General features: G+C 43.1%; 1 protein-coding gene across 1 annotated transcript; it reads right to left on the minus strand.

Annotated features, from left to right (window-relative positions):
- Positions 1-6,403: 6,403 nt before the first annotated feature.
- DNAAF6 (dynein axonemal assembly factor 6) lies at positions 6,404-13,895 on the minus strand. The gene is made up of 6 exons (XM_083876523.1): positions 13,790-13,895; positions 12,028-12,094; positions 10,858-10,963; positions 8,998-9,094; positions 8,131-8,216; positions 6,404-6,589 (listed from the first exon to the last, which is right to left on the minus strand). Exons 1-6 carry the CDS (start codon positions 13,886-13,888, stop codon positions 6,454-6,456), a joined length of 591 nt encoding a protein of 196 aa, XP_083732649.1. The 5' UTR covers positions 13,889-13,895; the 3' UTR covers positions 6,404-6,453.
- Positions 13,896-14,671: the final 776 nt, after the last annotated feature.

The raw sequence follows: 14,671 nt of genomic DNA on the forward strand, positions 1-14,671 counted from the left end.
GCCCTGATCATCCTTATGTTGCACTGCACAGCTTTCATTAACTTAGGAATGAATTCCTGTTGTGTCTCATGGCTTCCTTCAGATGGTATTATGCCAGCTCCCAAGGACATAAACAATTCTCTTAATTTAAGGAAGTAGGCTGAGATGCTGCTTGGCTGTTGTTTGGGGAGGGGCAACAGCATTGGAAAACACATTTTATCCAAGAAAACAAAAATATTAGTTCCAAATAGAAGCAGTGGTCCAATTTAAATAAACTCACTGAGCATAAACTTGGGAATTCAATGATGCAAGAGAACAGAAATGGAGTTTTCTATTACTTCAGCCATTCTCTTCATTCAGCATCTGTATCACAGCAAGCAGTTAATCACCTTCAGCTCTCTTATACAAGCACTGGTTCAAGGCAACCTTGCAGAATCTTTGTGAAACTTTTCATCTGAGGGATGCCCTAACCCTGGTCTGAAAGTAGCACCTGGCTCCAGAGTAAGAACAATTCTAATGCCCTCTACTTACATACTGATCTTAGAGCAAAAGCTTGTGGTATTTATTTTTGTTTATTTTGGTGGGTGGCTTTTTTTTTTTTTTTTTTTTTTTTTTAGTGTGGGATTTTTTTAGTTTTTTGTGGTTTTTTAAAAATAAACATGGGCTGCTCTAAATAGGGAAATGGATGAAGGCAAGCATGCATATGCATGTAGGCCTAAAACTAGATGTGACATCCCCTGTTCCAGGTCAGGGCACAGCAATCTGTCACCCAGGCACTGCACACACTAACTCTGCTTACCCAGAAATAGGTGCTGCAAGGGCAACACAGAGATTCAGGCTGTTGGGAGCATTTGAGAGGGTTCATGAACTCCCAACACCAATTCCCCTTTCATCTGCTGTTGATAAAAGTAATTGCAATGGGCCACCTTAGTGTGACCCCAGAGTGAGCCAAGGTTCCCAGCCCAATAAATCTCCATGACCCAAAGCACTCAGGCCTTCTTGGAAACCTCATAGCTATTCCAGGCACAGTCCCCTTCCCACAGCTTCCTTTGGCACAGGATTTTCAGTGCTGGTGACATTCTATCAAAGGTATCTCATCAGCCCCGAGCTCAGGGCAACTGTCTGCTCTGAACTTCCCTTTCAACACAGTGGTTTCAAAGAAACTTTGATAATGTCTTTCTTCTCCCACTTGTGCTTTTGCCCAGTTCACATCACTCCCTCACTTTCAGCATCTCACTCCATACCCACCATTTAGTTTGCCTTAAACACAGTCCCTGCTCCCCTGGTTTCTCACAGTGCTGCTCCTCACCACTTAACTCACCCTGGATGGAATCCTCTGGTTCCCTTGGGATCAGCTCAGGTGAGAAAAGGTACAGCTGACTATCCCAGGTGAAGTCACTCCTCTCTGTACTTGCCAGCTGGCCACAGTGACCCCAGGAGCAGCTTTGAGGATATAACTACAGGAATCTGTGTCAGGAGATCCCATCACCAGGGTTCCCAATCACAGAAACCCCCAGGGACGGTAAAGTCTCAGCACTTGGCCCCTTGTGAGGGGTGGAACCCACCCAGAACTCACCATGTCATTAAACTCAAGTACATTTGGACAGTTCCTAATCTGCCACTGTTTGGCAAATGTCTGCCTTGCCCACATCACCTGGTGAGTTAACAAAATCAGCTGTGTTCATCTCCATTCCTATCCTGTTCCTTTTTAACACAGCTCTCCAACGTGACAAGAGTTTTCCAGAAGAGGTGTGTGGCTCTTTTTCTCTCTGCTCAGCAGCTGCAGGAGACAGGTTGCCAAACAGAATCAGAGAATTGTTTCAGTAAATACAACATAGCACTCTTGGCAGTGTTTGCTGGGTTGTGATACCATCAAGTTAAAATGGCATGGTTTAAAAAAAAATATTGATCAGCATCAGAAGTTAGTTTCCAGGCTGCTGGATCCACAAAGGAGACACCCAATTAAAGAGAGGTGGTCTCTAAGGACTGTAGGTGGACAGTATCTTCTATCATTCTGGCATCTTCCTATGATCTTCTCTTCAGAAATGAGTGTGTGGAGGCAGAGAAAAAAGATGAAAGGGAGGCCTTGAGATGAGAAAGCCCCAAATGATCAAAGATTCCTATGGATTGAGAGAAGTGCTCCAAAACCAAAGGCATTCCTGTGTTGCCTGTGTCACTGTTGCCCTGGAGTGGATTTCAAAAACTTCTTTAAGTGTTCATCTGGGATGCAGGGACACACATCAGGAAGCAGAGAGAAACTTTCCAGGCCTTGGGGAAGGCTGAAATTCTGAATGATTCCGACTTTTTTCTGAATTGTTTCCTTTCTTCATCACCAGATTCCACTGGGGCAGTGTGGTACTGGCTACATTTGAAGCAAAGCCTCAAGTGGCCTCTCAATTCTGCCAACACTGCTCACACAGCCCGCAGCATCTGCTGCTTTTGTGCCATGGCCCTTCACTCTGAGTGCCTTAACACGCTCCAGGTGCTGCCCCTGGTGCTCCTGCTTGTGTCCCCTTCCCACCCACACAGACAGGACACACATCAAGGAAGGACAAAGCTCTTCACCCAGCGCTGATGGGAGAGAGGGGAAATGAATCACACACTTCACCCACGCCAGGCACGTCCAGCAAGGGTCAGATATGGCAATTGCAAACTGCCAGGAGGCTCTGGTGAGAAATGTCCTAATGTGAGAACAATCAGGGGAGATAAAGCACTTAGGAAAGGAGAGATCAGAGTACCCTAAAAAGAGCACCAAACAAACAATTGGGAGGGAAAGGGGAAAAACGGATGCTGTTCACCATCCTCTGATGAATTCATCACAATCTGAAAGTGAATTCTGCCCGAAGGAGAAAACAATGAATGAAGAGAGAGACAAAGAGAGCAAAGAGAGACACCAAGAGACAAATCATCTCCTGTTTGTGAAGATCATAGGAAAAAAAATGAACCAGCCCCCAGCATATTCCAGGCAGCTTCCCTGGAGCCAGGACCACAGGCAGACAACAACTGTCTGTCTGTGGCAGCAGCTCCTGAAGGGGATCCCAGAGAACAAGGAGAAATCCATGGTGCTGCAGAGCAGAGGGTAAAACCAACACCAGCAGGTTGAGAAGGAGCTGCTCCAGCATGAGGGAGACAGGTCTGTCTGTACACGTAGGTACAGCTTAGTCATTTCAGATAAACTTTGTCTGGAGGGAAGGATATACTGATAAAGCAGTGTTTCACACAGTGCAAGAAGTACACAGAGTTTGGATACAAACTTTAAACTAAACAACAAAAAAAATGACGTAGTCTTTTAAGACAAATAGAAGGGGTATATGATGACATCAACAGCAGACATGGAGGAAGATGAGAATGAAAGCCTGCAGTTTTAAGGGAAAAATCTAAATTTAAGTTCTTGCACTGTTTGAGGTATTTATATGGAGCAACTCATCTGGGTTTTCTCTTCCTAAAGGTATAGAATGAGGGAAGTATCTTGGCCCCAGGGCAGTAAGTGGACAAAGGGGAACATGAAGAGAAGTAAAATTCAGAGAGTGAGCTGGGCCATGTATTTTAGCACACCACCATAGTTCTGAGAGAAGGCAGGAAGAAGTCAAAATGGGGATGGTGGCTCTGCAACCACAACAGGAGGACAGAATGTGTGAACAAGGAGAGATGAGAACCTGCAGTTTACTGGGATATTACTGCAAACAAGCCTCTATCTCAGCTCCACATCTACAGTACCCTCTACTTAACTGCAATACATTTAATCAAGCTGCTTCTTATGGGAACCAAATAAAGCTTGATGATGCTTAATGGCTGGGGCTTAATGGCTGGGTTGTTTAACTGGGCTCATAATTTTGATTAATTAAGATGCTTGCAGGTGTTGGAGTGGCACTTTTGGCAGCAGCATTGATGTTCAGAGGCAAAGGGGGTTCCCCTCCTGGAGGATTCCTGCCAGTGCTACTTCAGCAAAGCAAAGCTGCCCTCAAGCCTGTGCAAAAAAATCGACTCTTGTAGCTGGTAGGAGCCTCCAGATTCCTGGGAATTTTGACAACCTGTGAGTTGTTTTGACCACTTTCCTTTTGGGAGGATATATGGAAAAAATCCAGACCCCAAAACTCAAACTGTTGCCCAGGGCAGCCTCTGTGTGTCCTTGACAGGAAGAAAGTGAGAATGAGAGAGGCTCTCCAGGTGATGATGGTGCCTTCAGGCAGTGGATCTGACCAGCCCAGCAAACTGCCCACCCCCAGAGCAGTGCCCCTACTTTAGTGAAAAGGGTAGTAGAGCTTATCCTGAGTGCAACACACAAAGCCTGGTTGCTTCTGAGTTTGTTCCCTGTGTTCCTCTATCCTCACTCTGTGATTTCAGCCTCCCCCTGCCAGGATATCACCCTTTTCTCACCCAGTGTCACCAACCTGCCAGCTTCCCCCCAGGGATGACCTACAGGAGCCTTGAGGTGGATGCACAGAGTGTGTGGCCAGCAGGTACAAGAAACCACATTACAACCTCCCCCTTGAGCAGTACAAATTTGTACTTCCCTTTTCTATTCAGCAGCTGGCTTTCTTACAAAACATACTTACCTCAGATTTTTGTCTCCTGAATGCTGATAAAATGCCCTCAGGTTAAAAAATATTTGGAGAGAAATTACAATACAGATACCAGTGTGGCATATGCTCATTTCCATAAGACACTAAAACACTGGAGAGAGGCACAATGAGCCAGGCTCATCACTGTTTTCAGTATCAAACACTGACATTAAATTAAGCAGAACTTGATGATTTAAGGCTTAGTAAATTACTACTGCCAACTATAAAGGCAACATAACCTTGTGGATAGAGCACTGGAGTAGGGCTCAGAAGAGTTGTACCCTGCCACGAAGTTACTGAACTAATTTGGACAAATGTTATCTTCGCATGTGTATAAATACTGGTCAATGTTCCACTTTTATTGTAATGAGTATAAGAAATAAGGCAGCATATTGTCAAGGGACCACAAAGACAACCTTTTTCCAAGAAACAGCTTGTTTGGCAAGCACAGGAGGGAAAAACTGAGTCAGGAGGAATGATGTCAGCCTTTTCTCATACATCTATATTGTCCTGCTCAACCACAGCTTTGGAATAGGAGACATTCAGATCTAATTTATGGAAACTTAAGCAGATACCAATTGGAGTAGCCCCTGAGTGTTATCAGCATATTTCATTGCTTGTGATGAATCATAACTGAAGTATCTGCTTTCCAGTGCATTAAGGCTAAAGCAGAAGTTGATTAGGATTATTCTGACCCAAGCTATGGTTCACTTTTCAGGGAAGTGGTTGAAATGTCCAGGCATCAGCCTAATTTGTCCTGGAGTTACAACACAGTGAATTACAAACATACTGTGACTACACCTTTAAACTCACTGCCAGTGTCTGCAATCCATCATGGAGTATCCATCTTCTCATTACAGCTTGCCACAAATTTAGCTGCATGGGTGCTGTCTGCAGCACAGCTGATCAATTATTTTCCTCTGCTTCCACCCCAGAAGAATGCAGGACTCAAACCATTTTGCTGTGAAAGTACTCACAGTCTTTTGGTTAAGTGTGCCATTAATATGCCAGGGCTTGCTTGTCCTCTCCACTTTGTTTCCTGCAGGACTAATAATGTTAAATGAATATATTTGCCCAGCAGCTATTGAGAGAAACACCTTGGGTACCATCTCTCAGATTGGACCTGAAGGCCAAAGAACAGATTTTGCAGCATTTCAGCCCTTTGAGAGAAGCTTTGTTATGCAAAATTCCTTTTATCTCAACTTTTACCAGGTCTCTCAGAGCAAAATATAGGGAAGGCAGACTCAAAGATAACTGGAACTGTTCCTTAGAACCTATTATTTTATTAATCAAGAAAGATCAGAAAAATAGGTGGAGGGACACCTATGATGATGAATAAACAACACTGGACCATAAATTGTCAAAAACACGTTCAAAAGAGCTGAGATGTTCAGCAATCCAACTATAGCTGGTTAACTTGTTCTGCCAGTGCAAAGAAGCCTCAGATGTGGATATGGATCCCAAAAAAACTTTGATCTTCTCACCAAGAAACAGGCAAGAGAAGATTCTGAACTGGCCCCAGTCCCAGAACTGGAGACCAAGGAAGGACATGAGCACTTGGAAGTCTTGAAACGGTACCAGAGCACCAGACTCATTGTCCAGAGCCTCACTGTGCTACTTCTCAGCCACAACCACACAAAAGGCTTTCTCTGGCTTACAGAACTGAAATGTCCCTCTTTCTTATTCACAGGGTCTGTATCAGACTGAAGGAAGCAGAAAGTTACCCAGAGCAGTGTAAGAGCCAGACAGCATCAGCTGTTAGAAGCTGTGGGTGCTGTGTTCCTCCTGACTCATTTCCCCAGGGACATTCCCCTGGACTGTTCAAGGGAAACAATCTACTATTTCAGAACAAGTTGGGTTTCCAAAAGGCTTCAAACTAGAACATTGGTTTTTGCAAACTTTCTCTATCTCTCTACCCATCAGAAAAATTTATGAAATCCAACTTCCTTGATACTCTCAAGGTGACTTCCAAGATCTCTTCTTCAGAGAGAAAACGAGCTCTACCCTCCTTGCTGTTCACAGGGTAGGGGAGGTGCAGCAGCAGCTTCCTGTAAAAAGAGGACACAGTGAATGTCAGTGCCTCAGATCAGGTGAGCAGTTGAGATGTCACTGCCAGTAACTCCTGCAATTCCTCAGTCAGTATGCCAGGGAATGTTATTCCAATAGATCTCCTCGTTGTGACAGGTTGTGGGATTCCTGCAATACCTCATGCACAGCAAGACTGGCCCTGAAATATTTCCATCACTTAAAAGCAGCTTGGCTTAGAAGCAGCCCCAGGACTACAGAGTTGGAAGCAGTTGCGCTGAGTCTTCCTACCCATCTGTGGGAGAACAAGGTTTCTCAGTAAGTAGAAGTTGACATCTTGATTGTTTCTTTCATACTGAGAAGACTTGCACTTATATTTGTGAAAGCAGCACTGGTTCAGGCTGTACCCAGGCAACCATCAGATTTATGGTGAACTTTTTATTTGCCAGACTTGTGACTAGAGACAGCTGGGTACTGAGATGATAATGGCAAATCTGAGTCACCAAAAAGATAGAATTGCAAAAGGAAAAGAATGCTGAGGTTTTCCTACATCTGCAGCATTGCATTAAGCTACTTCTTTTACTACTCATAGGTTCAGCAAGTCATTAGCTGAACACTTATTCCTCCCAATTTTCCAGCTTCAAAACTAACATTCCCAAACCTCCTTCCACTCCTGTTGCATCCTTGGGTTAAAATCAAGCACAGGTTAACTGACTCTGCCTGGTTTTGGGCAGAGAAAAGTGACTTTTCTATAGTTAGTCTATTGGGGACTTATTTAGGCCTTAATCCATGGCCTGCACCTCAAATTTATCTGCAGAAAGCTATTCACATATAGATCTTCCCACATCCCATTCAGTGCAGCAAGTCAGCGTAGAGAGGATTAAGGTTTCTTAAGAAAGCATTCTTTGTGAAGAAGGACTTTGGGCAAAACAGACATGGGAGTTATCTGGAAATCTCAGGCAGAGGAATAGCACACTGAGGGAGAGATGGAGGAAGACTGAGAAATCTAAGAGTGCATCAGTCAGTTGGTTATTTTTGTAGCCTGAAACAGCCCTATTAAAAAAAAAAAAAAAAAAACAACAAAAAAACAACAACAAACAAAGGAAATGGAAATCTCTTTCAGAAACCTCGTAACATTTCCATCTCTGCATCTGTGCTTAGATATGTCCATCATTTGGCTTTCAGCTACAGAAAATTTATCAGCACTTTTTTTACCATCTTCGGTCATATGTATCTGTACAAATTAGTGCTTAGAAATACTAGACTAAGTCTTTCAAGACCTTGGGCAGCTTTTTGCCAGATGTTTTGAGCCCTAGAAGCCTTGTTGTTGAAGTAGTCAAAATCTGTTCTAAAGCTTTTTACTGGACAGTATCACAGATTCAAAGCCAGCAGACTGTACACCTATGGATGGACTATGGGTGGTTTCTTTTATATTTATTTTTCACAAGTAGTTAATAATACAATCTTTGGCTTTGTTTTCCACAGAGGCTGCAGTTAAAAGCTTGGCTAAACTCCATTTCAAACAGGACATTAATTGTACTTCTATCAGTTGTGCTACACTTACTTTTTGGGAGTTCGAAGGTCAAGAACCTTGTCCTGGATGTCCAATGTGATGTCTGAGTACTTTGTCTCTGGCAGCTTGATTTTAATCTGAAAACGATGGGCAGAGGTAAAGCTGTGATTACATATGTTGCCCTAAAAGATCTTATTTTCATGAATATTTCAATGCTAGTATCAAAGAGCAACGTTTTGAGTAGGTAATTTGTATCAGAGAAAATACGACAGTGATAATGACTGCTTTCAATAGCTTAGTGATGTGTATTGATATCCTATTCTCTTCCAGATCCTGAGCTGCTAATGTGCTTGACAGGTGTTCTACATCCAGCAAAAGCCTCAGGCTTTTGTGTATTGCAAGGACAGTGCTTCTGCTAGAAAGATAACACAGCAGTCCTACCTGTCCTGGAGCTCAGAAACCAGGGAGGTCTTTGATTATATAATGATGAGGAAGGATCTGACAGCTGGAACTTTAAAGGCTGTCAGCATTGTAGCATTCTGCTAGCCCACACACCTTGTAAAAAATGCAGGAAGATGAAAAAAAAAAAAAAAAATCTCCTTCCCAGCCCCTCTCCTCTCCAAAACCGTGTCCAAGATAAAACTTCATCTGAGAGTTTTATTCCCTTTAAGTTTATATGGGGCTTATGCCTTTGCACAGGTTCCTTTGAGCAGACTTGGTCCTTGAGGAGATACACAAGTTCCTCAGGTTAGCGAGAGTAAATGTCATCTACAAATGCTTGGAGAACCACGAGAAAATGCTACAGGAGGTCAAAGGCAGCAGCAGAGCTTGGTGTTTACATTCTGTCCCTCAAAAAGATGGGAAGATAGAAAAGAGCAGAGAAAGAGCACAAAGAAGGGATCAGAGCTCCAGGCTCACCACTATATCCTCACAGCAGGCAGTGGAGGGATCTTTCCCAGTCATCCCAAAGAAGACATCCTCTGTTCCCACATGCTGCTTGAATGAAATCTCATACCTGCCAAAGAGAAGTCATTGCCTGGAGCAGGGGCAGGAGACTAAAGGAGACTGTGATTCTCAGAGGACTGAAAATCCTCCTCACACTGTCTCTCCTCCTTTGCAGTCTCCCTTCAAGGCTCCAATCCATCTGCACTGAGTTTCTGCTCAGAGCCATGACTGAGAGAGCTGGAAGACAGGTGAAGGTCAATCACTCCACCTCCCAAAGCACTCACCATGCTGCCTCTGCTTCCCTCACCAGCCTTTGCAGGATCAGGAAATGCTTCCTAAGTGGATACAATACTTATCAACCAGTCAAACACCACAAACTCTTGGGGAAGGGATTTGAAAAGGGGGATGTCACAGTTATGTGTGTTCTGTCCTGCTATTCTGTCCTTTAGCATCTTTTTGCAGCCTAAGCAGAATACTCTAAAGCCAGACTGTAGTTGTTTTGCATTCAGCCAACATTTATTTTCTTCTCCTTCACATCTACAAAATGTAGAATCACGTATTCCCTTGCTCCTGATAATTAATGAATGAAGAAATGAAAACTGAATTTGTATTTATAACATATGCTACTCCTACTAAGTTCAGCAAAATTACTGGGGTGGATCACTTGTCTAAGCTCTTAGAAAGTCTTTCACATCTCCAGTGTGCATCTGCATATGTAATAATTCCTAAGTCGATGGCAAATGTGTCTAATAGCTCTGGATGCACCCCTGTAGCCATCTGTTTTCCTTTTAGGACATTTTCTTTGCTTCATTTGATGAACTATTATAAAGACTTATACTCTCTCTTCATCTGTGCAACATGGGGCACAACAGCTTGAGGCTGGAGAAGCACTGCAGAGGAGAAAGGTGAAAGAATGGCATGAGAAAATCTTCTTTGTGCCCACAATACAAAGAGAACGTGTTCTGTACCTGACAGGTGACCATTTCAAGGACAACTGTGTGTGAGGGTGAATTCCAAATCATTTTCAGAAAGGCTGAGTCCCTGTTCAGGTGGGGCTCAGGTCCTGTGTTTAACTGGGAAATTGGACTCCTCGTGTCCTGACTTACAGGCAGGAAAAAGTGAAGATTCTGGTGTACAACGAGCAGCTTTGTGGGCTACAGTCCATGTGCTCCAGCATTTAACACTTCAGGACATGGCATTGAAACAATGATTTGAAATGAAAAAAGTTGTTTTATGGATTGACCTCTACAAACTCCAACTTACATGCCTGATTTCAAGAATATTTTTGCTACTGTCTCTATGAGCAAGGGAAAAGGCTCTGATTTTAAACAGTGCTTTGACAGACTAAGATTGAATGACAAGATCTAAGAGCTCAAAATTGCCTGCACACAGATTTTCTTCCTGCAGTACTATTTGTCTCTAAAGAGCTTAAATCTTTGAAATGCAAATATACATTGGAGTACTTTATGAATTTATGAGTATGGAAAAATGGATGCATCTCAATTGCAGCAGGAAAAAGCAGGTATTTCACACAAATGGCATATTTTAAAGTTAATAAATCGTTTTTCTGACCTACTTCCCCTCCTTATCCCACTTTATACAAGTAACTGACACTGCACATAAACTTATGATGGGAAAAACCAACATTACATTTCTGTTCTGAGATCAGAAGATTTCAAGAAGATTTCCTCAGATGTTGCTTTAGATGCAACACTGATATCTTTCCTTTTTTCTTGCACGACACAAGCTTTTCAGCTGGGCTCTAGATGCTGTTTAACTCCCATTTCCATTAATGTTATGTAAAGCCCACACAGGCAGTCTCAGCTTTCTTACTCTGGCTTTTCTCTAGGGTCCCAGGTATCATCAAATTCAGATCCTTCTGGGACCTCCTCTGTATTCCAAATGGTTTTCTTGTTTTCAGATTTCACTTGAAAAGTACCTGTAAGTGAAGAGAAAAATCACTGACACATTTTTGAAACGTCTCTGTTCCTCAAGGCTTGCTGAAAGCTTAGAATATTTTTCAGGAATGAAAGAAAAAAAAAAAAAAGCCATTTCTAAAGCTTAGAAAAGTATTTCTAGGCTTTAGAAAAGTCTTTGCATTAAAAGCATTCTAGGTAATCATTACAGTCTTCTTCACTGCACTATCTTATGAATGAGGATTTGCAGAGGGAGGATGTTTTCCTTTTACTTAAATCTCCTTTACCCAACCTTTATTTCCTGGAAATCCTCCTTTCTGGCATATAATATCTAGCTTTCAAAATCAGTAAAGTGTAGAGGGATGAAATACTAATCTTCCAAAAGACATGAGATTTTCAGTGAGCAGAGTCATTCACAAGAGAACCACCTCCTCACATAGAAATTCAGTTCTTCCCATTAATTATTGGGCACAGTCCAGACAAGGTGTTTAAGACACATGAAAGTTTGTGGGCAGAATGGTATGGTTTACATCAGTCCTGCACGGAAAAATATTCTTTTAGTAAGCTGATAAATGTGAAACTTGAAGTTTTTTAGAGTAGAATCTCTGAATATTGTTGGAATCCAAAGCAAAAATAACTTATTATATTTGCCACAGTTCCTTTCCTGCAAAACTCACCCTGGCTTTTCTTAGGGCTCTTAACTAAACCACCCAATAATGTGACAAAAAAACCCCTTAACATTAACTTGGCCAAGTCTTTACCCAAACTGTCTTCCTGTCTTTCCTGAGTACTTGGATGGAGCTTTTGCTGCTCAGTTATGATCCCTGCAGCCCCTGACCAGGCTGTGCTCTGAACTGTTACCATCTCCACTGGAGGCTGCTCTTGCATTACCCCTTCTGCTTCTCTTTGCATGTTTTAGAGTTAAGCTTTCAGGAAAGGAATAATTTTACAGTGTAATTGTAAGAAATGTCATGCTGTGCCCATCTTAAAGGTCAGTGACCACTCCTTTACTGCTGTGGTATCTCACAACAGCTGTTACAGTCTGCTGGTGTGAGACTGAATGCCAAAACACACAAATACTCCTTACTGGTGGTGTCTTTCTTTACTGGTCCAACACTGGCAGGAGTCATGGCACCAACAGAACAGCGTACCTGCTAAGAAAGACAAGAGGATCTCAAATCAATTTTTATAGAGCCAAGCTCACTTACAACCACACTGTCAGTAAATACAACACATTATCTAAGGTCAAACAAATCCCTGATAGAATTGAAATTGAAAAAACATTATCTCGCAGTTTCATGACTGAACCACTGAATATTCTCTTTTCTTCACTCTCACAGAGCAAAAAGTGACCTTGACACGCTGGGTTTAAGCAGGACTCTCAGAAGCCCAGTAATACAGACAGATGTGCTTTGTGAGTTTGGGTTTCCATGGCATTTTGGCAAAATTTCCATGCGTTGCTTGCCATGAAAATATTACAGGAAACCAAGGGTGCTACATGAAAGCCCCATCACAGCACTTGGACTCCTTTCTACAGTAGAGATCATGAGGCAACAACATTTTCCTCTAATTATGAATCAATTTAGTGCTAATAGGCCAATGTGAGGCATTTCTCTATATATGAAGATTCCTTAGTTCAATAAAAGTGCCTCATATGCACAGAGCATTAAATTAAATCAAAATAAAGATTTCAATTTATCCAGATTGACTCAGACTTAATTGACATCCCTCGTGGCAATTTTCCATTTCTGTCTCTGAAGTGTCATTCATTTTATTAATAAGATGTAAACAAATTCTTTTTAAAAACAGGATGTTTACTGCAGAGATGTACAGCAATAATGCTGGGTTTAAAAGGCATGCATTAAACAGCTGGAGGATAGTTAGGAGTGTGAAGGACCATATCTGTAACCCACTGAAAGAAAACTTCAAGGCATATGCATCCCTTTTATCCCAAAAATTACTTGCATTGCCACTGCTGGAGCTGGTCAGCTCTTTGTTGAGGAGTGATTTGGAGGAACACTCAGGGGCATTTGCCATTTTTGTTATCTGTGGGGGTTTTTTTTTGTTATCCATGTCATAATATGATCTGTTCAAAATCCTGAGAGACTTGGAAAAGTTTTGGGCCTTCTACATTGTTGGCACCCGTGGAGCTCCTTGGAATATTTCCTCCCAGCACACAGGCAGGCCTAGATAAAAGCAGGTGGTCATTTTGCAGGAATAATGCATGTTCTCCAAACGCTGGGATTTTCATCTGCGCCTGAGAGGAATTGTTATAGAAGAATATATTCAGATATTTTTCTCATTATTCATTAAGATTATGCACCTTAGAATGATTGTTCACCTTTCTCTATTTTACAACCACCAAAATACCTATTGCACTTCAGTGACCAATTATCTCTACGGTTCTTCAGTGCCTGACATATACAATTAATACACTCAGTTGCCTCTGGATATTTTGGTCCTCACTCAGAAGTTTAGCAGCAAGTTTTTCCCCTAATATGTGTCTGTAATTGCCTTCATCTCTAGCAGAGTTCAGGGAAAAGTAGGGGGAAGACTGAAGTATCTAAAGCTCTTTCAACTCCATCTTCTCATTTCCTTCAGGGTGAAAAACTAAACCTCCCTCATATGCTGTGCTCACAATTTCTCCTTGTTTTCCTGGGGCATCTTGCTCATCCTCTCCCTCAAGAGCTTGTTACTCTGAAAGTATCCTCGAGCTGTTTCAGTCAGTCCAAAGCCTTGTAAGGTTTTCATTCTGGTTTTTACTCACTTTGGAGAAAAATAGATTTGCTTCTCCCTGATTAACAAGACAAGGCTATGGTACAATATGTAAAAGAAGCAGAAAGGCTCACCACATCATCATCATCATCATCATCCTCTTCTGGAGCATCACGGAGCAGCCTGGCAAGGCTCTGCAGAGAAGAGCCTGAGAACAGGCTGTCCATATCCATACCCACTGCTCACCTATGGAGAAAAACAAGTGACAGATGAAGCAGGGACCAAATGTGCCTGGAACAGCCTGGAAAGCACAATTTTCCTGCTGTGTGTTTGGGAAGGAAAAGTTTAGCCAAGTTCCTGTATGTGAGATGATAACACATGTAAAATGGAACATAAAATCAAAGAATATGCTGAGTTGGATCAGGATTGGCGAGTCCAGCTCCTGGGTCTGTGCAGGACAGCCCAAGTCTCACCAAGTGCCTGGGAGCGTTGAGCAAATGCTCCTCACACTCTGTCAGCCTTGGGGCTGTGATCACTTCCCTGGGATCCTGTTCCAGTGCCTGGCCACCCTCTGGGGGAAAAACCATTCCAGATATCCAACCTAAACGTCCCCTGAGAGAGCCAGAGCCGCTCCCTCGGGTCCTGCCATGCCAAGGGAATAATTCCCAACCTTTTCCCTCTGTGCCCAGACCACGGAGTTTTGCTCGGCTGCCTTTTGTTGCAAGCACAGCTCAAACCTTACAAATGACTCCGGCAGCGGCCGTGTCACAGGTAACCCGGCAGAACTGTTTGTAGATTCTCTGCCCACTCGCCAGCCTTCACCCCAGCCCGGTGTCCCCTGTCCCGCACCCAGCTCGGTGTCCCCTGTCCCTTACCCTGGCCCGGTGTCCCCTGTCCCTCAGCCCGGCCCGGTGTCCCCTGTCCCGCACCCAGCTCGGTGTCCCCTGTCCCTCACCCCAGCCCGGTGTCCCCTGTCCCTCACACCAGCCCGGTGTCCCCGGTCCCTCACCCAGCCC

This window comes from Zosterops lateralis, assembly GCF_965231275.1.
Source record: "Zosterops lateralis genome assembly, chromosome: 21".
Lineage (NCBI taxonomy): Eukaryota > Metazoa > Chordata > Aves > Passeriformes > Zosteropidae > Zosterops > Zosterops lateralis.

What these genes read in the sequence shown, in the direction of transcription:
- DNAAF6 (XM_083876523.1), bottom strand. Translation starts at nt 13,888, where the DNA reads ATGGATATGGACAGCCTGTTCTCAGGCTCTTCTCTGCAGAGCCTTGCC. An exon ending in ATGATGATGATGATGATGTG is followed by an intron (nt 12,095 to 13,789) that starts GTGAGCCTTTCT and finishes TGTCTTTCTTAG; the next exon opens with CAGGTACGCTGTTCTGTTGG. An exon ending in GACCCTAGAGAAAAGCCAGA is followed by an intron (nt 9,095 to 10,857) that starts GTAAGAAAGCTG and finishes TCTCTTTGGCAG; the next exon opens with GTATGAGATTTCATTCAAGC.